The sequence below is a fragment of the Agelaius phoeniceus genome, chromosome 24 (genome assembly GCF_051311805.1).
Source record: "Agelaius phoeniceus isolate bAgePho1 chromosome 24, bAgePho1.hap1, whole genome shotgun sequence".
NCBI lineage: Eukaryota > Metazoa > Chordata > Aves > Passeriformes > Icteridae > Agelaius > Agelaius phoeniceus.
In genome coordinates, this window is record NC_135288.1 from 7,734,523 (window position 1) to 7,757,212 (window position 22,690).

A 22,690-nucleotide genomic window follows, 5' to 3' on the forward strand; every position below is an offset into this window, starting at 1 on the left:
GCAAACCCAGGTTTGAATGGCAGCTGCTGCACTTCCTGAATGTAAGCCAGATTCATTATGCTGTGAAATTATCACTCATTTCTCTAGGTGTGCTCTTTTAACTGCTTAATTAATTTAGATGTGGGTATATATATTCAAATTAAAACACGATTTAGTGTGGTGGGGTTGTGTTACGGTTACAGACTTGTTGTTGAGCATGTTTGTACTCAAACTTTGAGCTCCTTGCACAGAATGTTGAACAATGGCTGACAAAATGGCAGAGTGTGTTTGGGCTGAGCCTTGTTCTGTCTGTGGACAGCAGGAACTGGGGCAGGTTTGGGGTGGCTGTCGTCAGGTTTGGGGTGGCTGTTGTCAGGTTTGGGGTGGCTGTGGGGTTTGGGGTGGCTGTTGTCGGGTTTGGGGTGGCTGTTGTCGGGTTTGGGGTGGCTGTTGTCAGGTCTGGGGTGGCTGTGGGGTTTGGGGTGGCTGTTGTTGGGTTTGGGGTGGCTGTTGTCAGGTCTGGGGTGATTGTCTGGTTTGGGGTGGCTGTTGTTGGGTTTGGGGTGGCTGTTGTCAGGTTTGGGGTGGCTGTTGTCAGCTTTGGGGTGGCTGTGGGGTTTGGGGTGGCTGTTGTTGGGTTTGGGGTGGCTGTTGTCAGGTCTGGGGTGATTGTCTGGTTTGGGGTGGCTGTTGTTGGGTTTGGGGTGGCTGTTGTCAGGTTTGGGGTGGCTGTTGTCAGGTCTGGGGTGATTGTCTGGTTTGGGGTGGCTGTTGTTGGGTTTGGGGTGGCTGTTGTCGGGTTTGGGGTGGCTGTTGTCGGGTTTGGGGTGGCTGTTGTCGGGTTTGGGGTGGCTGTTGGGTTTGGGGTGGCTGTTGTTGGGTTTGGGGTGGCTGTTGTTGGGTTTGGGGTGACTGTCGGGTTTGGGGTGGCTGTCATGTTTGGGGTGCCAGGGGATGCTGACAGTGACACAAGGGCACCCTCTTCTGAGGCATCCAGGTGCAGGCTGGCTCCTGGTGCTTCCCAGCCTCTTTCCTTTCCTAGGGGAGGAGTGAAAAAGCATTTATTTACTCATTTTCCTCCTCTGCAAAAGCAGGCAAAAGCAATGAGGGTTTTTTGTACCTATTACCCGAACAGTTCTTTTTTTGTGGCTGAAATCCCTCATGATTCTCCTGGAGAAATCCCTGCGAGCCCGGGGAGGCAGGGAGCTGGCAGCCAGGCGTGCAGGTCCCCTGACCCCGTGTGTTTGTGCTTGCAGGGGGAGCTGATCACCTTCTATTACTACTGGAAGAAGACCCCCGAGGCCGCGAGCTCGCGCGCGCACCGGCGGCACCGGCGCCAGGCCGTGTTCCGCAGGATCAAAACCCGCACGGCCTCCACGCCCGTCAACACCCCCTCCAGGCCCCCCTCCAGCGAGTTCTGTGAGTGCAGCCCCGGCTGGGCACTGCTCTGGGCAGGGAGCAGCGGGAACGGTGCCACAAATCCCAGGGGACAGCGGGGAAATGGAGCTGGGGCAGCCGCCCTCCCTGCTCCTCCTGCACCTTGCTGCTGGAAGGTGCCTCTGATCAGGCCTCAAACATGAAAGCATCCTGTGAGGATGGAAGTGCTGCCCTGGGGTTGGGTTTCCCTACTCTTTCTCTTGGTGCTGTGTTGTATTTTCTCCAGGCTTGTTACAGTAAATGGGGATTGGAGAGCCCAGAAGGAGGGAAGTGCTCCCTGCCTTTGGAAGGAAGCCCCTTCCATCCTTCTGGGTGACCCCTACCCTCTGTGGAGCTCAGGCTGTGCTGCAGCCAGGCTTGGAGGAGCAGTGGCCTGGCCTGGAACAGAAGTGTCCAACCCAAAGCAATCCCCAGAGCAGTGCCTGCTGCCTTGCACAGGGTCCCTGCAGGGACAGAAACCTTTGTCCCTTTGGGAAGGGTTTGTTACCCTGGGAGGTTTAAATCTTTCTAAACCCACAGAGAGAAAAGGGGCTGTGGAAGGCAGATTGGCAGATGTAAAAATGAACGTGGGCAGGTGGAGGATGTGGTGAGCAGGCTGGACACAGAATTCCATCCTGGGCAGAAGTGAGGAGGGAGCAGGAAAGGGCTGGGAGCTTTTCCCTCCTGAACTGGTGGCATTTACTGGGATTTACAACCTCTGTGTGCACAAGGAGTGAGGATCTGGACTGCACAGCTCAATCCCAGATACCCAGCATGGGAGAGCTTGTGGCTGGGAGGACCCATCCCTACAGATCTGACTGCAGCATGAGAATCTGAATTCATCTGGCAAAAGAGAGCGAGTGCTAGCCTGGGGTCAGCTCTGCAGTCAGGGTCTGAGCACCTGCAAGTATTAATGTAGGAATCAGGGCAGTGGTAGCTATTAAATGTAACCCTGTGTTAATTTGAAGGGTAATGAGTTGCTGACAAATGCTGATGGCAAGTGCTGGAGAATCTGTAAGCTTTAATCCATACACTGTAACCTGCATGTACAAAACATCCTCTTGGAGCCTTTAGAAAAACACTGTTCCTGTATCAAGGACTTCTCTTCTAATTAAAGATTAGAACAGAAGAAGCCTGAGGGCTTCCTGCTTGTGCCAAATTATAGCCCTGTTATGTTGTGAATTTATAGTGGTGGGACTAGAAAAATGCAGTGCTCTCAAAAGGGAAATATTTACTCCTGAGGTGTTTAGAAGGTAAGATACAGCTTTTGTGATGTCTGCATATTTTAAGTGGTTCAGATGCTGCTTTTGAGCTCATAGATGTGTAATCAGCTTATTTCCCACAAAGGAAAGGGACCCTTTGCACATTCTCCTCTTCTTCAGAGCATGACAGTTTTGCAATGTGAGTTTGCCATAGGTTAAAACTTTGAGTCCTGCATTAAGGACAGGAAAGCTGGTGTTAGTTATCCTTTAGTGCCTCTCATCCAGAAGGATCTGAACATGTTTTTCAAACAGGTCCATGGTATGTAAGCATTGATTCCTCCACCCACAAACACCTCTACTGCTGGGTAACAAAATAAAAACCAGAAAAGCCGCTACAGGGACCTGTTCATGGAATCTTGTAGGATTTAAATATAGAATATTTTATTTCAAATTTGACCAGATTCTAGAGATAAATGCCTTTTCTCTTGAAAATTGTGGGTTTGGAACACAGCCTCTTGAACTCCCCATGGATGGTATTTGAATGACAACTTACCTGGAAATATAGCACATGCTGAATCAGAGGTTCCAGGAGCTGTATCCCTTGGCACATTCCTGGGATCCTCCTTAACCTGCAGCATGATGAGATCTGGCTTTGCTCAGTGTGAAAAATCAGAAATAATCAGAAATAATGGCCATGCAAGGCAGGGTGGGCGTGGGGAGTCACGATCTATTCCACTTCATGCTTATTTTAGCCAAGTAGGAGGAAACAGAAAATCCTGCTGAGTGTTTATTTTCCGTTTTCCTCTCTCTCCCACCCTCAGTGGACCTGAGCTCGGCCAGTGAAGATGACTTTGACAGCGAGGACAGCGAGCAGGAGCTGAAGGGCTACGCCTGCCGCCACTGCTTCACCACCAGTATGTGCCAGTGCCAGCCCCTGCTGGGGCTCCCCTCTGCTGCTGCTGGGGCTGCCTTCAGCCAGCAGGAGCAGCTCCTGAGCTGCTACAGCTGTTCTCAGCAGCCTGGGGGTCAATCAGCTGAAATATGCAGCGTTCCTAACAGAGTTAATCAGGCTTTGCCATTGCAGATTAATACTGCGGTGACAAAGGAGAAGCCTGAGGTAGACATTCAGACAGGAATAAATCTGCATAATCCATAATCTAAGTAATCAATTGGTGACATAATGAGTCAGTGTTGGGCTGTGGCTGTCACACACAAAACTTCCTGGTGCTGCACCAAATCTCCTGTGCATCAGCCCCCTTGCTGTGGCTGCTCCCAAAGGTTGCTCGATGTTGGGGCATTTGCAGCTGAAAGTGGAAGCCCCAGAATGGGGAAGGAAATCAGAGGTTCAGAGCTCACTTCTCTTGTAGAAACCACAGCTTTGAAGAACAACAGCTGCTTGTTAACTCCCAGGTAGAGCAGATAAGGTTTCTTTCTGTGCCTCAAAGCTGTAGTTTCTTAAGCAAGCAGCCATAGTTTGTGAAAATTGAACATTGAGGGTGTGCGCTGGGACAGGACAAACTTTTCCAGAAACGTATCCAGCTCTGTTACCCATAGAGAAGCAGCTGTACTTTTGTAGCTGTACTTCTTTAACAATTGCCTGTGTTTGTGCTGGGCTGGGTGCTCTGTGAGGTGCTGAGCTGTTGCTTTCCCTGCCCCAAGCCTCCAAGGACTGGCACCACGGGGGCCGGGAGAACATCCTGCTGTGCACGGACTGCCGCATCCACTTCAAGAAGTACGGGGAGCTGCCGCCCATCGAGAAGCCCGTGGACCCCCCGCCCTTTATGTTCAAGCCTGTGAAGGAGGAAGATGATGGCCTCAGTGGGAAGCATAGCATGAGGACACGGCGCAGTCGAGGCTCGGTGCGTTTCACCCTCTTCACTGCAGGGGTAAAAGGAGCCGGAGCCCTGAACTGATTTGCCATGGGCTGTGCTGCTCCTGCTGCCTGTGTGTGCCAGGGGGAGCTTTGCTGAGGCTGGGCTGTCTCTGGAAAAGGGGGATGGAATGTCCCTGCAAGCTGTGTTATTTCTCTGTCATGACTGGCAGTGGGCTGTCGCCATAAGGGGGCATTGACAGTGCACTGCAGATCCTGTGCTAGTACATGTCCTCCTTCCAGCTGCATCCTGTCAGAGGTGTGCCCTTGGGAGGAGTTAAAAAAAGTTAGATGGTGTTCATGTGGTGTCCTCATGTTACTGGAGTTAAAGCCTCTTCCCTCCAGGGAGCTCTGTTTGCCTCTGTGGTTGGTGTGCTCTGAGTTGTGACTCAGGTGGGGCACCAGGAGCCTTCCTGGGAGCAGCTCTGGGTGATTTATCTTGGAGTTGGGTTTAGCTGAGGGAAAGCAGCAGATAGATTTCTTTTCTTGCCCTCCCCTGTCTGTCTTTCTGAAGAGGATGATGTGACCATTGGCTCTAAATACCTTGGGAGGCTCCACTCTTGGGGAGTGTTGGCTTTCATAGCCAGTCCTCCAAAAAACTGCCAAACTGGCAGGGAAGCAGCATTAATTATTGAAATGTACTCTCCTGCTCCCTTAGTGATAGAGTAGATAATCAGATAGAGCTTTGTGCTTTCTAAAGCTGGAACTGGGGGTTTGGACCTTGGCCTTGACTGCCAGCAGATGGAGCATTTTTCATGCAACACGGGGGTTCTCTCCTGCCTCAGGCACCCTTGTGTGTGTGCTGTGTATGGGAACAGAACATCTTCCTAAATGCCATTTCTAACAGACACTGCTGATTAAATAATCAGCACTTAATGCTTGTGAGTAGACAGATTAAGGATTCGCCTCCTTTTACATTGGAGTCCGGCTGGGCTTTGAAGGACAAAGTGCAGGTTTTGCTGCCAGGGCTGTGCTCCCCGTGGCCCTGCTGGGGCAGAGCACCCTGAGCAGCCTCTCAGTGCTGAGCTGACCGGGCTCTTGTCCCCAGATGTCGACGCTACGCAGTGGCAGGAAGAAGCAGGCAGCCAGCCCCGATGGCCGCGCCTCGCCCATCGCCGAGGACGTGCGCTCCAGCGGCCGCAACTCGCCCAGCGCCGCCAGCACCTCCAGCAATGACAGCAAGGCTGAGTCCGTCAAGAAATCCACCAAGGTAACCCCACAGCCGGGCTCTCCCAAACAGGAGGGGCCTCTTGGGCAGGTAACCCCACAGCTGGGCTGCCTCGGGCAGGTAACCCTTCCCCTGGGCTCTCACAGGTAACCCTTCCCCTGGCCTCTCACAGGTAACCCTTCCCCTGGGCTCTCACAGGTAACCCTTCCCCTGGCCTCTCACAGGTAACCCTTCCCCTGAGCTCTCACACAGGTAACCCTTCCCCTGGGCTCTCACACAGGTAACCCTTCCCCTGGGCTCTCACACAGGTAACCCTTCCCCTGGGCTCTCACAGGTAACCCTTCCCCTGGCCTCTCACAGGTAACCCTTCCCCTGGGCTCTCACAGGTAACCCTTCCCCTGGCCTCTCACAGGTAACCCTTCCCCTGGGCTCTCACACAGGTAACCCTTCCCCTGGGCTGCACACCTGAGGCCTCTTAGGCAGGTAACCCTTCCCCTGGGCTCCCTCAGGCAGGTAACCCTTTGTTGCTATAGGACACAAAAGAACACACGCTCACACTGTTCTCAAGTGACAGAGAAAAAAGGGCTGTTTATTTTCTGACTCCAACATTTATAGTTTTCCAAAAGTGACAGTGGATTGGAGGGTGACAGTGGCACCTCTCCAATGCCACTGGTTAAACTAACAGTCTATCAACTCTCTCTTCTTCCATAAAGGAATGCAAAACAATGAGTTATTTACAGAAAGTGTGTGAGAAAATTCACTACAAGAATGTCAACATCAGAAGGCTTAGAAAATCTTAAAAAACCAGGGTGACAACCCTTCCCCTGGGCTCTCCTGGGCAGGTATCCCTTCCCCTGGCCTCTCAGGTAACCCTTCCCCTGGACTGCACACCTGAGGTCTCTCGGGCAGGTAACCCTTCCCCTGGGCTCCCTCAGGCAGGTATCCCCTTCCCCTGGGCTCTCCCAGCCAGGGCTGCACACCTGAGCCCCCTCAGGCAGGTACAGGAGGCTGAGGAATCTCTCCATGACCCAAAACCCCTGTGAGTGTGGATCAGGCTGAGTGTGGGGCAGCCTGGAGCTGACCAGGGAGGGATGGGAGTGATCCAACCTCTCCAGTAGCCCCACATCCCCTCACTGCTCTCACAGTAAAGTAATCCCTCCACTTCAGATGCAAATGCAAGCATTAAGCTCAGGGGAGTAATGCAGATCAGAAATGCTGAATTTAAGACTAGTAGACAGTTTTGGGGATTTTTTGTAAGCAGTACTTAATCTTTGTTTACAAAGGAGTATGAACATTCAGTAATTGAGTCTGCTTCTGTTACTGTTTTCTGGAGGTGTATTTGCTTGATTGTTCAGAGCAAGCTGACAGTTGAGTCTGTTCAAATGAATTGAGAACCTTTCCAAGAGAGTTGTAAAGAAACAAAGCCACATGAAGCTGAAGGCTTACCATTAAGCAGTATGAATTGAGAAGTAGCAAGTTAAAAATAAATATTACACAGATTAAAAAAAAGTCAAAATGAGCATGGAGTAAGTTTTCACATTATAAAACTGAAAACTTGGCAGAATTTAAAGTTAGGTAATTATGTGATGCACAGAGCTTTTCCAGGCCATGGGAGAAGGTAGTAATCTCAGAATAGCTATTCACTGTTGGCCCTGTATTTGAGGGGTTCTAAAAATATTCCTCTCAAAATATCAAGAGTAGAGCAAGATTTTTCATGTAGCAGAAGGAGGTTTATCCTGTTTCCCGCAGAAATTCTGGCTCTGTCTTGCACCAGTTAAAAACTGGTGTTGGTCTGTGTTGGAAGGGTCACCTGGGTCTGCTGTGAGTTCCTGATGGACTTGGTCCTGCCCAGCTCTCTTTAAAATATCCCTTCATATGAGGAATGCTTTGTGCACTTTGCCTTTTTCCTGCTAGTTTGATGTGCATTGGAGTGCTCTTAAATACTGACTGTGCCAACTCCTGAGTTCTGCTGCTCCCTGATTTGTGTTAATAGGGTGGCACTGGCCTACACTTACTTTTGCATTTACAGCACTGGTAAGTGTTGTGTTCTGTTTCCTTTGTGGCAGAAGATAAAGGAAGAGGTATCTTCTCCTCTCAAGAACTCCAAGAGGCAGCGGGAAAAGGCAGCATCTGACACGGAAGAACCTGACAGGTCCAATGCCAAAAAATCCAAAACTCAAGTGAGTCCCACAGAGGAGTATTTCCTCTTAGGAGAATGCTTTGAGATGGGGAGGGATGCAAATCTGGTAACAAACCAAAAACATTAAATCAATTTAAGCCACAGCAAATTGTAACTTAATCTGTGGCTGGAAAGCAACCAATGTTATAATGTGTTCCTCCTGCTGGAAACAGTGGAGTGATATGGGGTAAGTCCAGAAGTTGGGTTTTTTCTTTGATTTAATATTGAAATCAGCCGTATAGGAGTGCACTGGATTGTTCTCCACTGCTTTCCTCCAATTTTGTAGATTTAAATTTGGGGGTTTGTCTTTTCTGACAAGTTAGAAGACCACCACTGGAGTTGTGACAAATCTTTTCCATTGCTGGTCACTCATAGTGAAGGAGTGTTTTGCTATGTTTAGCAGGACCCCTCCTGAATTTCAGTTTGTTCCTATTGCCCCTGGGCACTGTGGGAGGGTCCTGGTTCTGCTGTCTTTGCACGTCCCTTGGGTGTTTGTGTTCCTGTGCTGGTTTGGGTGCTGTGAGGTCCAAAGGGCGCCTGTGTCTGCACAGTGTGACAGACCCCGTCCTGTGGCACCCCTGGAGGGTCCCGGTGTGTGTGTCCCAGGCTCAGTGGTCGCTGCTGCCTCTCCCCACAGGAGATCAGCAGGCCCAACTCCCCCTCGGAGGGAGAGGGCGAGGGCGAGAGCTCCGACAGCCGCAGCGTCAACGACGAGGGGAGCAGCGACCCCAAGGACATCGACCAGGACAACCGCAGCACGTCCCCCAGCATCCCCAGCCCCCAGGACAACGAGAGCGACTCGGACTCCTCTGCTCAGCAGCAAGTGCTGCAGGCGCAGCCCCAGGTGCTGCAGGCCCCGAGCGCCTCTGCCCAGGCTGCAGCAGCTCCCACGCCGCCGGTGCCGGCCCCGCTGCCGGCGCCGCCGCCCGCGTCCAGCGCCGTCCCGGCGCCCGCGCAGCCGTCACCGCCCGCGGCCCAGCCCTCGGGCCAGCCCCAGCCCTCTGCTCCCCCTGCTCCCCACTCGCACATCCAGCAGGCCCCCGCGCTGCACCCGCAGAGGATCCCGTCACCCCACCCTCCCCTGCAGCCCCTGAGCGCGTCCCAGAGCCAGCCCGCGCCTGCCCCGGCGCAGCCCCCGCTGCACGGCCAGCCCCAGCCCGCCCCGCACGGCCTGCAGGCGCAGCCGCTGCTGCCCCACGGCCCCGGGCCTGCCCAGCCCTTCTCCCTGCCCGCCCAGCCCGCTCAGTCTCAGGTGCCCCTCCAGACACAGGCCCCGTCCCACTCGCACTCGGGGCTGCAGGCGGCGCAGCCCGTGCTGCCCGGCACGGCCTCGCTGCAGCCGGCGCAGCCTCCCCGTGAGCAGCCTCTGCCGCCCGCCCCCATGGCCATGCCTCACATCAAACCTCCCCCCACCACCCCCATCCCACAGCTGCCCACTGCCCCGGCCCACAAGCACCCTCCCCATCTCTCGGGGCCGTCTCCGTTCTCCATGAACTCCAACTTGCCCCCGCCGCCCGCCCTGAAGCCGCTAAGCTCGCTGTCCACTCACCACCCTCCGTCGGCGCACCCTCCTCCCCTGCAGCTGATGCCTCAGAGCCAACCTCTGCAGTCCTCTCAGGCCCAGCCTCCCGTCCTGACCCAGAGCCAGAGCCTTCCCCCTCCTGCCAGCCACCCCCCCTCCGGACTCCACCAGGTCTCCTCACAGCCCCCCTTCTCTCAGCACCCCTTTGTGCCCGGGGGCCCCCCTTCCATCACGCCTCCGTCGTGCCCCTCCACCTCCACGCCGCCCACCGTGCCTGGCATCCCTCTGCAGACCCCCATCTCCACGTCAGCAGCTTCGAGTGGGACAGTGCCCGTGGTGACAGCCTGCACGCTGCCACCCATCCAGATCAAGGAGGAGGTCCCCGATGAGGCTGAGGAGCCGGAGAGCCCTCCACCTCCTCCCCGGAGCCCATCCCCAGAGCCCACGGTGGTGGACATCCCCAGCCACGCCAGCCAGTCAGCCAGGTATGGAGCTTTCATCAGTGCTCTGCTTTCCCTGCTTTACCCTCCACTCTCTGTGTGTATAAAACCAGTACGGTACAGGTAATTTTCTCCTGGCTTTCTGGCAAGATGGTAGTGTTTGGTCTAAGTGTAGAATGATATTTTTTAGTTTGGACATACAGCTCTCAAGTCCCATGCTCTTGCACCTTTCCCAGGGCTGAGCTCTTCTCTCTTGTGTTCCTTTCAGGTTCTATAAACACCTGGACCGTGGCTACAATTCATGCTCCAGGGCAGACCTGTACTTCATGCCTCTGGCAGGATCCAAACTGGCCAAGAAGAGAGAAGAGGCCATCGAAAAGGCCAAAAGGGAAGCAGAGCAGAAAGCCAGGGAAGAGAGGGAAAGAGAAAAAGAAAAAGAGAAGGAAAGAGAGCGGGAGCGGGAGCGTGAGAGAGAAGCGGAAAGAGCTGCGGTAGGTGCAGCTCTGGCTCAGAGCTGGGTGAGGGAATTGATGGCTGGGTCTGACCTGGGTGATGGCTGCAGGGTGCAGATCCCCAGGAGCACTTTAACCCTCTCAGGGGTCTCTGAGCATGGAGCTGTGTGTATGGACCAAAATCCAGCCTGCTCTGAGCACCTCTGGCCTGGGACTGTCTTCTCCTTAAAGGAAAGGGAGAGTTTCTGCCCCAGGTCTGGTTCTGTGGGAAGCCAGAGCAGCTGGGCAGAAGGAGGCCAATTGTTGGCATTGACCTTGCAGCAGGAGAGCACTGTGCAAACACAGTGAATGCCCTGTGTCCTGTGCAGGCACACGAGTGCTCTCTCCTGGAGGAGGGGCTGGCGGTGCAGGGGAGGTGTGTGTTTGTGTTTGTGTTTGTGTGTGTGTGGCTGAGTGCTCCACGGCAGCTGTGCTGACCTCAGGCTGTTTCCCCGCTGTGTGCAGCAGAAGGTGTCCAGCTCCTCCCACGAGGGCCGCCTGGGCGAGTCGCAGCTCAGCGGGCCGGCCCACATGAGGCCTTCCTTCGAGCCGCCGCCGACCACCATCGCGGCCGTGCCCCCGTACATCGGGCCGGACACGCCGGCGCTGCGGACGCTCAGCGAGTACGCGCGGCCCCACGTCATGTCCCCGACCAACCGCAACCACCCCTTCTTCGTGCCCCTGAACCCCACGGACCCGCTGCTGGCCTACCACATGCCCGGCCTGTACAACGTGGACCCCGGCATCCGCGAGCGGGAGCTGCGCGAGCGCGAGATCCGCGAGCGCGAGATCCGCGAGCGGGAGCTGCGCGAGAGGATGAAGCCCGGCTTCGAGGTGAAGCCCCCGGAGCTGGACGCGCTGCACCCGGCCACCAACCCCATGGAGCACTTCGCCAGGCACGGGGCGCTGACCATCCCGCCCGCGGCGGGGCCGCACCCCTTCGCCTCCTTCCACCCGGGGCTGAACCCGCTGGAGAGGGAGAGACTGGCGCTGGCGGGGCCGCAGCTGCGGCCGGAGATGAGCTACCCGGACAGGCTGGCGGCCGAGCGCATCCACGCCGAGCGCATGGCCTCGCTCACCAACGACCCCCTGGCGCGGCTGCAGATGTTCAACGTCACCCCCCACCACCACCAGCACTCGCACATACACTCGCATCTACACCTACACCAGCAGGACCCCCTACACCAAGGTGAGCCCTGGCAGCTGGGCACTGCCCTGGGGTGTGGCTCAGAATGGGCCCAGTGTGACCCTGGAACTCAAATAGCAAAATCCCCGAGCCTTAGGAGCTGGGCACTGCCCTGGGAGCAGCTCAGAATGAGCCCAGTGTGACCCTGGAACTCAAATAGCAAAATCCCTGAGCCCCAAGAGCTGGGCACTGCCCCTGGGAGCAGCTCAGAATGGGCCCAGTCTGACCCTGGAACTCAAATAGCAAAATCCCTGAGCCCCAAGAGCTGGGCACTGCCCCTGGGAGCAGCTCAGAATGGGCCCAGTCTGACCCTGGAACTCAAATAGCAAAATCCCTGAGCCCCAAGAGCTGGGCACTGCCCCTGGGAGCAGCTCAGAATGGGCCCAGTGTGACCCTGGAACTCAAACACCAAAATCCCTGTTGTCATGTCCGTGCTGTGGTTCTGTGCTGTGGAAGGTTGTGGTAACTAAAATGCAGTTACTTTTTGTAGGGTGATGGTAACACCACAGTGATCTTCCTTCCTTCAGACTCTCACTGTGAAAGGTTTGCTGGTTTGTTGTGGGTTGGTTTTTTTGTGTACTGCTGTCCTAGAGCAGCACCTTGCAGTTGGAATAATTAATAGGCTCAGAAATGGATCTGTGCCTTGCCCATTTCTGTAGCAAGATGCGTGGTTACTGCTCCAGGGGTCTGGAGCCCTGGAGATGAGGCACTCAGCAGGAATTTTCACATTTTCTGGTGACAGACTGGAGAGGACATGGCAGGCCAGGCACCAGGTGCTGCAGCTGCCAGGTGAGGGGAGGGGAAAATCAGAGTAAAATGCAGGTTCTGGTGTCTGGCTGCCAGTGCAGTGTTTGTGCAAGCAGATGTAGAATTCTTTGCCCTGGAGCATTAAATGTCCATTAAATGTGCTGGGATGCCCACTGTTGGAGTTAGAGGGAATGTGAGTGCTGCTGCAGAAGCCAGGTTGTACCACAAGGAAAGCTGCAGGGTGGTGTGGGTTCCTGAGGGCTGGGGGGCTGCAGGCAGGAGATGGCAGTGCTGGGTACCAGCATTCCTGAAGCTGCTGAGGCTCACTGCAGAAACCCCAGATGGGCTCAGGTGAGGCAGTCACTGAGCACCTCTGTGCAGGTGAGTCTGGGTGCTCCCCAGGTGCTTGTTCTGGACAAAACCACGGCTTGTGCATTGTCCCTCCCAGTGCAGAGAGAGGCTGCTGCAGACACAGCCAAGCCAAGGCTCTGTGTGTGTGTTGGAGCCAGATTTGCCTTTGTGCTCTGCCAGGTTCAAGCACAGTGAGGGGCTCTTGGTTCTTGCCCCAGGTGGCTCCAGTGGTGCTCGAGGCTTTACAGCCCCTGTGTCTCCTCAGAGTGGGGATGAACAGAGGGTAGAATGACCCCACACTTGTGCTGTGCACCAGCTGAGGGAATGGTTCTGCCTCTGTGTTCCTTTTTCCCCTCTGGAAACGCTTTCTCTCCTTCTCTCTCAGGCTCAGCAGGACCTGTCCATCCCCTGGTGGATCCTTTAGCAGCTGGACCCCACCTGGCACGTTTTCCCTACCCACCTGGGACCATCCCCAACCCATTGCTAGGGCAGCCACCTCACGAGCATGAAATGCTCCGGCATCCAGTCTTTGGTGAGAGCAATTTTTTGGTCCTTTGCAGGGCTGGGCTTTGATCTGCAGTGTTCTCTCTTATCATGGGGTTCAACGTTTCCCAGTGGGGGGAGTCAGGCTGTGACTTTGGGTGCTTGTGGTGGCTTTTTGGGGCGAACAAGAAGCAAAGCAGCGTGTGAAAGCGGTGCCTGTCCCCCTAGGTACCCCCTACCCTCGGGACCTGCCTGGGGCCATCCCCCCTCCCATGTCAGCAGCCCACCAGCTGCAGGCCATGCACGCGCAGTCGGCAGAGCTGCAGAGGCTGGCGATGGAGCAGCAGTGGCTGCACGGCCACCCCCACATGCACGGCGGGCACCTACCCAGTCAGGAAGATTATTACAGGTGAGCCTGCACGGAGGGCTTTGGGCACCTGGGCATCCCGTGCGATTTCTCCACATTCCTTCCTTTTGCCTGGGAGTTTTCTCCTCTCTTGCTGTGTGCTGAGCCCTGGTGTCTGAGCTGTGCTCAGGCCTGCTTTGGGCAGGTGGGAAGTGAAATCCAGATTTCTGGCACAGCTGAGAGCAGTTGAGTCTGTGTCCTACTGCAGCATCCCCAGTCATGTCCCACCTGCACAGCTGGCACTGGTGACCATGCCCACCTGTGGGGTTCCCTGTGCCAGGGCACTGCCCAGGGTGCTGCTCTGTGGAATTTGCAGGCAACCCCAGCAAGGGAAGAGATGAGAATCTTGATTCCATGTTTCAGAAGGCTGATTTATTATTTTGTGATGTATTAAAAGAAAATGATCTATTAAAACTATACTAAAAGAAGAGGAGAAAAGGATTTCATCAGAAGGCTAGCAAAGAAGGGAAGGAATGATAATAAAATCTTGCATCTGCTCACAGCCTCAACACTGGTGGCTGTCATTGGTCATGAAGTCAAAACAATTTCACATGCTGGGTAAACAGTTCTGCAAATCACATTCCAAAGCAGCAAAACATGGAGAAGCTGAAGCTTCTCAGGAGAAAAGATCCTAACAAAAGGATTTTCATAAAATATGTCTGTGACAGTGCTCAGAGCTCAAAACCTGCAGCCTCTGCTCCCTGCAGGGGTGACAGGGGGCAGAGCAGTCTCCTGTGTCTCACACCTCTGTGTTGTGCTAAAATGAGTTTTCTTTCTCTTGCAGTCGACTGAAAAAAGAAGGCGACAAACAGTTGTAATAAATTATTTATTTGTAACGCTGGCTATGGAAACCCCAGTCCTTGGGAAGGAGTGGAACATTTTTACATACGAGAAGAGCTACAAAAGGAAAAGAATATCTTATAAAGATTTCTTTATATATTTAAAACAGAAGCAACCACCCAACAAGTAGAGACTTATCAGCATAGTGTTCATTTGTAGAGAAGATTTCTCAAGACTGGTGTGGGTCTCCCTGCATGAAAACGTATTCAGAAGCCTCTTGGAAATACAGGACTGTGTGGAGCATTCAGAGAACTTCCTGCAATCTTGGTTTTTTTTTTTTTTTTTCTTTTCTTTTCTTACTAGTTTGTTTTCAGTAGGTGCTAGAATCAGGTTCACAACACAAGTCACTGTGCGTGAAGGGACACTCAATGCATCTATAGGTAACTAAAAAAAAAAACAAGGATTGCAAGTAGGTGACGTAACAAGCTCTGAATCCAAGTGCTATAATAATAAAAAAAATCTACTTTTATTTTAATACATTGTAGGAAATCTTCATAATTTTAAAAGAGAGCTCAGTTCTGCAGCATGGCTTTTTAAGTCTGTAAATAACTTTTTTTGGGTAGAGGGGAGAAACAAAACAAAAAAAACTCCAGAAACGTTTATCTTGATTTTCAGTAACATCACAAAAATTGTGAATTCCTACCTGGTATTGACAGAATACAGAGTTGATTTTTTAATAAAATATATATATATAATTATCCCTTTAATTAAAGGGAATGATGGGTATCAATAATTTCAAATGGGTAAAAGCTTGACATTTGGTTTGATATCAACAATAAGCATTAAAGGGATTTGCAGGGATAATGTTGCAAATGACTGTTTCTGTTCTTGGTTCTTTGGTTGGTTTGGTTGTTTGGGGGTTTTTGTTGGTGTTCCATCTCTCTGTTCTGCAGCTGGTTTCGTTGAGTTGGGTTTCTCAGCAGCTCAGATGTCCCTTGGACCCCGCTGGCCCTTCTGGTGCCACCTTCAACGGTTCCATTTTTGTGTGGCCATCAAACACTTCATTTTCCTGTGAGGTTTGAAACTTAACCTAGCTCCATTGGGTTTGCCTTTAGGCAGAAGGTTCAGAGAAAGAATCTGTTGTAGAAATCTCTTTTTGGAGCTGTCCATGGCTCAGACCAGTGCAGCCACAGTGGTGTGTGCAGTGCATACCTGGGGGGGACGTGCTTCTCCTGCCTCCTGCTGCACGAGTTCCTAAGGAAAGTGGACTTGGCAGTTGTTTTCATTAGGTTGTGTTGCAAAGACCAGTCTGTTTTTCTCTTTGACTGTTTGGGTTTGGGTTTTATATAAGCAGAAACTGCTTAAGTGCCCCCAGAGCAGTGTCCCTGAGGAGCCGAGCGCTCTGGGACAGTGGCACTGCCTCCAGCCCCACAGTCCTGCAGGGCAGCTCCTCTTGTGCTTCCCACCAGGCTGGGGAGAGGAGAGGAGCCCACAGGGAGCATTAAAGGAGACACCTCTCCTTGTCAGGCAGATTTTAGAAGTTTTTTTCCCCAGTTTTTCTTGCTGGAGCAGAGGGTGATGCGACCAATGGACATCTGAACCTGCTGCTCGTTTTGTTCTGCTGGTGCACAGCTGCCCCCATGCTCTCTCTCCACTCCCGAGTGCTCTCTGCTGTGTAGCCTGTCCAGTGTGATGGTTGTGTCCTAGGCCTGTCCTGAGCCCCTCTGGTGAAGTTGTAGTTACTCAGCTGCAGGCCCAGTGCTCGTCCCCCTCTGCTGCTCAGCCCGCAGGAGCGATGCTCCAGGCCCTCTAAGGCAAGGGTGCAGGGGAGAGCGGGGATTTTCCTGCTGGAATTCCCTCTTGCTGTGCCCCAGTGCTGAGGGGCTGATCAGTGCTGCTGTGTTGGCCCTGGCTGCAGTGTTGGGAGGGACAGGCTCTGTTCCACCAGCTCAGGCCAGAGCACAGGGAGGGAGGGGAGTCCTTGGCCCAGCTCTGGGCAGTGCTGGGGTGAAAAGGGAGCTGGGATTATTCCTGCTCAGGGCTGAGCAGCCACCAGGATGGGCCTGCTCAGCAGAGAGTGCCTCACTTTTGGTTTGAGTGCTTTAAAGGTCTCATCAGGCACAGTTCAGTTCAGTTTCTCCCCTCCTTTTGTTTTACTGTGTGGAACTGGGGAGTTTGGGAGAGTTTGGCCACTTCAGCCATTTCTTCTGACCCTTCTCCTGCTGTTTTTTAGCCATAGTTCTTCAGGAAAAGCTAATTCCCTCCAGTGGTCCTCTCTGTGTTCCTTATTTCTCAGCTGAAGTTGCTGTCTGTTCTAAAGCTGTTCATTGATTTTATTTTTTTTTTCCTCCCAGAAGAGCATTCTAATAATTTTATGGGAGCTTTTTTGTTCACGTGATTCACAATTAAGCACTGAAATCGCTCAGTTTTAGCCAGTGATTAACTACAACTTTACCTGCAGTGGCTTCTGAAGCCATCTCGGTGTTCGATGCCCTGTTAAAAAAAACAACCCAGACCTTTTGATTTCCTTTCAAGAAATCTCTCTTTATTTTTCCTCTGTTCCAAAAGTTTATTTTAAGATTTTGCTTTAGTGTTTTTGAACCGTCTCTCTTGTTCTATGTCGTCATGGTTGAGCTTGTTTCACTGCACCGTTGAGCAGAGTGTACATTCTGACTGCTACATTTATATATATCTTGAAGCTTAATGTATATATGAGTAGTTTGCCATGGGATAACACAGTGTAAACAGAGTAGAAACCCAGAAATCGTGACTTCTGTGTTCTCTCCATTTGAGTATTTTGTAATTTTTTTGAAATATTTGTGGACATAAATAAAACCAAGCTACACTACAGCAGCCAGGTTTTGCCTGCAAGTGAAATGTGTCTCGTGATTGTTGTTGGTGGGAGAGGAGCTGCTCTCACCTGGGGTGATGTGGGTGCTGCCCTGGCCACTTTGTCTGCTTCAAACCTGTCCCTTTTTGGCTTTGTTTATTCCCTCTTTGAGATAATTTTGGTTTTAATGCCCAGTACACAAACACCAGCATCATGTCCAGTTCCAGTTGTGCATCCTCGAGTCCCATTGCTGCTCTGCTGCTCAGTTTCCAGTGCAATGCCCTGGGGATACCCCAGCTGCTGCATTTTTGGGAATTGCTTTTCCTGGGAGAAGAAACTGGAAACAGATTTTTCCTCATTTGTGCCAGTGTTGAGCACAGCTGACCCTGAGCTGCCCTCCCCAGGGGAAATTGCAGAGAGGGAGGTGCACAGTAACTCCCTGAAAAGCTGAAATTCCCCTTCAGTTCCATCAATTGGTGGCTCCCAGGGGCTGCCCGTGTGGCAGGTGAGGATCAGCACAGTCACTCCATGTTCCCTCCCTGAAAAGCTGAAATTTGCCTTCAATTCCATGAATTCCTGGTTCCCCCAGGGGCTGCCCGTGTGACAGGTGAGGATCAGCACAGTCAGTGTTCCCTCCCTGAAAAGCTGAAATCTGCCTTGAATTCCATGAATTGTGGTTCCCCCAGGGGCTGCCCGTGTGACAGGTGAGGATCAGCACAGTCACTCAGTGTTCCCTCCCTGAAAAGCTGAAATTTGCCTTCAATTCCATGAATTCCTGATTCCCCCAGGGGCTGCAGGTGAGGATCAGCACCTGCAGATGCCAGGGGAGCCCTGGGCTGGCACGGGGAGCTTTGCAGAGCAGTGTTGGGAGGTGGGGAGGTTCCTCCCTGCTCTGGGGTTTATCGGGGATATCAGAACCCTCTGGAATTTGGGCCCCAGGGCAGGGTGGTTGTGGCTCTGAGCACACAGAGCTGTGAGCTGGAGAGGGCTCCATGGCAAAGGGCATCAGAGGCTGCTCTGTTTGTACCCCTGGCATTTTATGAGGGGAAGGTCAGCTCTTGTCTGCTGGGAATAGCTTCTGAAAGTGCTTTTCCCGAGCCTCTGCTATTTATTTTGACATTTCTTTTTTTAATTCCTTGTGCTCCGTGTAGAACTTGAGGGGGCTCAGGCTGCCCTGTCCTGCTGAACACGTCCTGAGCTTCCCGATGTCAAATGATGAATTCCACGGGGACAGGGCTGGGGAGGACTTCTACCCCTGCATAAATTGAACGGGTGCAGGTATTAAATTGTGGTTCTGTGTAAATGGGCTTGTGCTGTGGCAGGGTGAGAGCTGGAACCATCAGCTGTGTGCCTTTGTCACCTGCACCTTGGCAGGGCTCCTGTGAGGCTCCAACAGTACAGGTGGGATTGGATAAAACACATAAAATACCCCTGGGGGGGTTTTCCTTCCTCTGAGTTGTTTTAGTGTCATCCAGCTGTCGCTTTTATCCTTCTCTCCAGTTCACTCCTTCACAGCTTCATGCTCTTTATGGACCGGCAAATAATGAAAGGGGCATCAGCAGCAGGGTCTGAAATGCAATGGGCATCAGCAGCAGGGTTTGAAATAAAATGGGCATCAGCAGCAGTGTTTTGAATGAAAGGGACATCAGCAGCAGGGTTTTGGATGAAATGGAGTCAGCAGCAGTGTTAGAAATGCAATGGACATCAGCAGCAGGGTTTTTAAGTGAAATGGGCATCAGCAGCAGGGTTTGAAATGCAATGGGCATCAGCAGCAGTGTTTTGAATGCAATGGGCATCAGCAGCAGTGTTGGAAATGCAATGGCCATCAGCAGCAGTGTTTTGGATGAAATGGAGTCAGCAGCAGTGTTTGAGGCAGTGCCAGGGCACCCTCAGGGGTAGAGAGAGGAGCACTCTGTGGTGTCACCACTGTGCTTTCACATTCCTTTGCTGCAGGTTGTGATTCCAGACTACAACATGCAGAGCATTGCAGAAACAAATTCTCCCTTTCCCCTCTGTGTTATTTAAAGCCAGGCTCCTTGGCTTCGCTGATTTCTTCTGGAGAGTTTCGGGGCCAGAAAGTGCTGGGAGGTGCTGTGACAGAAATGCCTTCATCTAAATGTAAATGCTGCTGCCCTGCCTCGGGTAGCCTTTGAGAGGCTTTTTCTGTAGCAAGCAGCTCCAAAGGAATGGCCCCAATCAATTTATTGGTGTCAATAAAAGCTCTTTTTTATGTTCATTTGAAATGTATTCTGGGCTGCTGGGACCGTGTTTGTTTTTGAGCAGGTGGAGCAGAGATAAAGGAGGAGGAGGAGGAGGAGGAACCTGCGGGTCTGGCTGGGAGGAGCCACAGTTTGGGGTTTTGAGGGGGACACAAGGAAGGTGCCTCAATAGTGGGGACACAGGGAAATAGGGGACAACTCCTGGTGCTCCCCCAGAGCCTGGGACAGCCTCAGGCTGGGCTGGGTGGAGTGAAGGAGCTCAGCACAAGGTCCCTGACACAAACAGGGATTTTCTGAGTCACCCCAGTGCAGAAACGTCTGGACAAAGTCGGTTTGACATTCTCTGACCCCACCCTGAAAAGGGAAAGCAGGTAAGAGGGGCCACACCAAACTCCAACACCAACTTTTTAAAGAGTTCTTTCAAAAGAGCTGTGGACAAATGGATTCCCACTATTGATGCAACAGAGAAGGAAGAGAACTTAGTAAAGGCTTTGAGAGCTTTGAATCCTCACGGCTCCGGGGTTTGTAACTGCAGTGCCACAGTTTCAGCCTGGCTGGGGTTATTTACACCCTCTGTCTGCTCTGTCCCGTGCTTCTGTGCAGCTGGAGCAGGGGATGCTGCTCCCCTGCCCCTGCCCTGCTCCCTGCCCTGCAGCTGCTCCGTGTGTCCGGCTGGATTTACCTGGATTTACCTGGATTTACCTGGAGAGCAGCGCTCACAGCATCCCCTGCAGGTGAGAGCTGTGGCAGGAGCTGTTTGTACCCGGATTTACCTGGATTTACCTGGAGTGAGGAGAGCAGCGCTCTCAGCATCCCCTGCAGGTGGGAGCTGTGACAGGAGCTGTTTGTACCTGGATTTACCTGGATTTACCTGGAGAGCAGCGCTCTCAGCATCCCCTGCAGGTGAGAGCTGAGAGAGGAGCTCTTTGTACCTGGATTTACCTGGATTTACCTGGAGTGAGGAGAGCAGCGCTTTCAGCATCCCCTGCAGGTGAGAGCTGTGGCAGGAGCTGTTTGTACCTGGATTTATCTGGATTTACCTGGAGAGCAGCGCTCTCAGCATCCCCTGCAGGTGAGAGCTGTGACAGGAGCTGTTTGTACCTGGATTTACCTGGATTTACCTGGCGTGAGGAGAGCAGCGCTCTCAGCATCCCCTGCAGGTGAGAGCTGTGGCCGGAGCTGCCTTTCCCTGGGCTGCTGTCCCCGGGTGCCACGGCAGGATTTGCCACGGGATGGCAGCAGATCCTCGGGAATCGGGAATTCGGGAATTCAGGACTTGCAGCCCGGAGCGTCTGTGCCGTGCTGGGGAAAGCAGAGACCTCCACAGACGGAGAAATTCGGGGAGAGCCCAGTGGGATCAGAGGGCATTTCCCAGCTGATTCCTGCTCTTCCCCTCCCGGGCGGGCACCTTTGGCTCTGCCTGGTTGTACGGAGTGGTGCCAGTTCTGTTTCACTGGGCTTGTCCCACGCCAGGGGCTGGCCCAGAGAGCCCCCTTTGGAATCCTTTGGTCCCCTTTGGCCTCCTTTGGCCCCCTTTGGTCCCCTTTGGCCTCCTTTGGAATCCTTTGGCCCCCTTTGGCCTCCTTTGGTCCCCTTTGGCCCCCTTTGGCCTCCTTTGGCCCCCTTTGGCCCTCTTTGGCCCCCTTTGGCCCCCTTTGGCCTCCTTTGGCCCCTTTGGCCCCCATGTGTCCCCCCAGCCAGGTTGTTGTCCCAGAGCCCCTCCATGCGCAGCTTCTTCTGGTTAAATTTCATTTCTTGCCTTCTTGCTGTGTCCATGCACAAAACCACCCAGGAAATGCCCCCTTTGAGTTGCCCCCCTTGCACTGACAGGGGTGGCCAAGCTGTTCTTGCCTTTTTTAATGGCTGAGGAACGGCTGCTGTTAATTCCCTGTGATGCCTGAGCTCCCCGGGTGAGGTGCAGCTCTCTGCTCACCTGGCTGAGCTCTCTGCCCTGTAAATACTTTTCTCAGGATGAAATTCCCTTCTGCTCTTCCTGATGTCCCTGCTCCAATGGCGATATTGATTTCTTATACGCAGTGAAGAGGATTTACTGCTGATTTTCTGGAGACGTTTCCTTGGACTCCACTCCATCATTCTTGCTCCCAGAGCTGCCCTTCCATTTAACTTCTCCTGCAAGGCCCCCAGCCCCTTCTGCACTCACAGCTTCCCCTCATCTCCACTTTGGCTCAAAGGCACAGAAAAGAGAACCAGCCATGAATTCCCTGAGAAGGAAACCCAAAGCCTGGGATTGCAGCTGGGTGAACTTCTTGCCAGTTTCAAAGGGAGGGAGAAAACTTTGGGATCAACAAGGTCCAACCCCAGAGATGAAAATCTGGGTTTGGAGAGGGACCAGAGGAACAATTCCCCCAGGTCTCTTCCTTTGTATTGCTTTTTCTGTGTCAACATCCAGGCTTGGCCAGGCTCTTGCCACCCTGTGCTCCCAGTGAAATGCAGGAATTGTTCTGCTGCTCCCTGCACTGGTGAGTAAAATCCACCTGCAGCATTCTGTGGGCCTGGGCAGTCCACAGGGACAGGGATGGTGCTGGGGCTGGCAGAGCCCATCCCTGCCCTCCTGGCCCCTGCAGCCTCAGCCATGCAGTGGCACCCAGCTCCCTGCCAGGTGAGGCTGCAATCAATGAAACATCAGCCAGGGCAGGTGGGCGAGCCCAGGGATGCACCCAGGGCTGTGCAGGAAGGGATTTTAGGAAGAAAGGCCCCGGTGAAGGCAAGGCTGTCAAACATGCCCACAATCATCCATTTGCTGCCTGCCTGCTGGAATGCTGGGATCATGCAGGGCTGGGCTGGTGGGAAATCAATCCCAGCACAGGACTGAGCCTCTCCTCTCCCATGGCAAGGAAGGATCTCAGCACATGGTGGGGAGGGACGTGAGGAGCTTCCCTAAGTGCCTCGTGCTCCAGCATCCCTGCCATCCATTACAGGAGCCCTAAAGGCGCTGCTGGAGCCGCTGATGGCTCAGAGCACTGCAGGATTCTGTGGGGAGCTTTATCTGCCACTGCTGGCCCTGCCTCTCTCAGTGCCCCAGCTCCTCCACGCAGCCCTGGGAATGCTCTGAGGTCTGCACAGCCCTGGGTTTTCCCTCTGCACAGCCCTGGGAGTGCTCTGAGGTTTGCACAGCCCTGGTTCCTTGCACAGCCCTGGCAGTGCTCTGAGGTTTGCACAGCCCTGGCAGTGCTCTGAGGTCTGCACAGCCCTGGGTTTTCCCTCTGCACAGCCCTGGCAGTGCTCTGAGGTCTGCACAGCCCTGGCAGTGCTCTGAGGTTTGCACAGCCCTGGTTTTTCCCTCTGCACAGCCCTGGCTCCTTGCACAGCCCCTGTTCCTCTGCCCAGGTCCCAGCCCTGTGTGCAGGTGACAAATGACAACAGAAACATTGGTGTGGGCACAGCCAGTCCAAGGTTTGTG

At 53.3% G+C, this 22,690-nt stretch overlaps 1 protein-coding gene across 5 annotated transcripts in view; it reads left to right on the forward strand.

Annotated features, from left to right (window-relative positions):
- RERE (arginine-glutamic acid dipeptide repeats) overlaps positions 1-17,091 on the forward strand; it is a 166,826-nt gene extending 149,735 nt beyond the window's left edge. For 3 of the 5 annotated variants that reach the window (XM_077190089.1, XM_077190088.1, XM_077190092.1), the window contains 11 exons: positions 1,236-1,398; positions 3,419-3,511; positions 4,257-4,456; positions 5,516-5,677; positions 7,702-7,815; positions 8,452-9,821; positions 10,045-10,267; positions 10,733-11,456; positions 12,937-13,083; positions 13,263-13,443; positions 14,225-17,091. In XM_077190089.1, the coding sequence (XP_077046204.1) occupies positions 1,236-1,398; positions 3,419-3,511; positions 4,257-4,456; positions 5,516-5,677; positions 7,702-7,815; positions 8,452-9,821; positions 10,045-10,267; positions 10,733-11,456; positions 12,937-13,083; positions 13,263-13,443; positions 14,225-14,258 (3,411 nt within the window). In that variant the 3' untranslated portion in view covers positions 14,259-17,091. The remainder of the gene's footprint in view (positions 1-1,235; positions 1,399-3,418; positions 3,512-4,256; positions 4,457-5,515; positions 5,678-7,701; positions 7,816-8,451; positions 9,822-10,044; positions 10,268-10,732; positions 11,457-12,936; positions 13,084-13,262; positions 13,444-14,224) is intronic. The other 2 variants (XM_077190091.1, XM_077190090.1) reach the window with 2 other exon arrangements.
- The last annotated feature ends 5,599 nt before the right edge of the window (positions 17,092-22,690 follow it).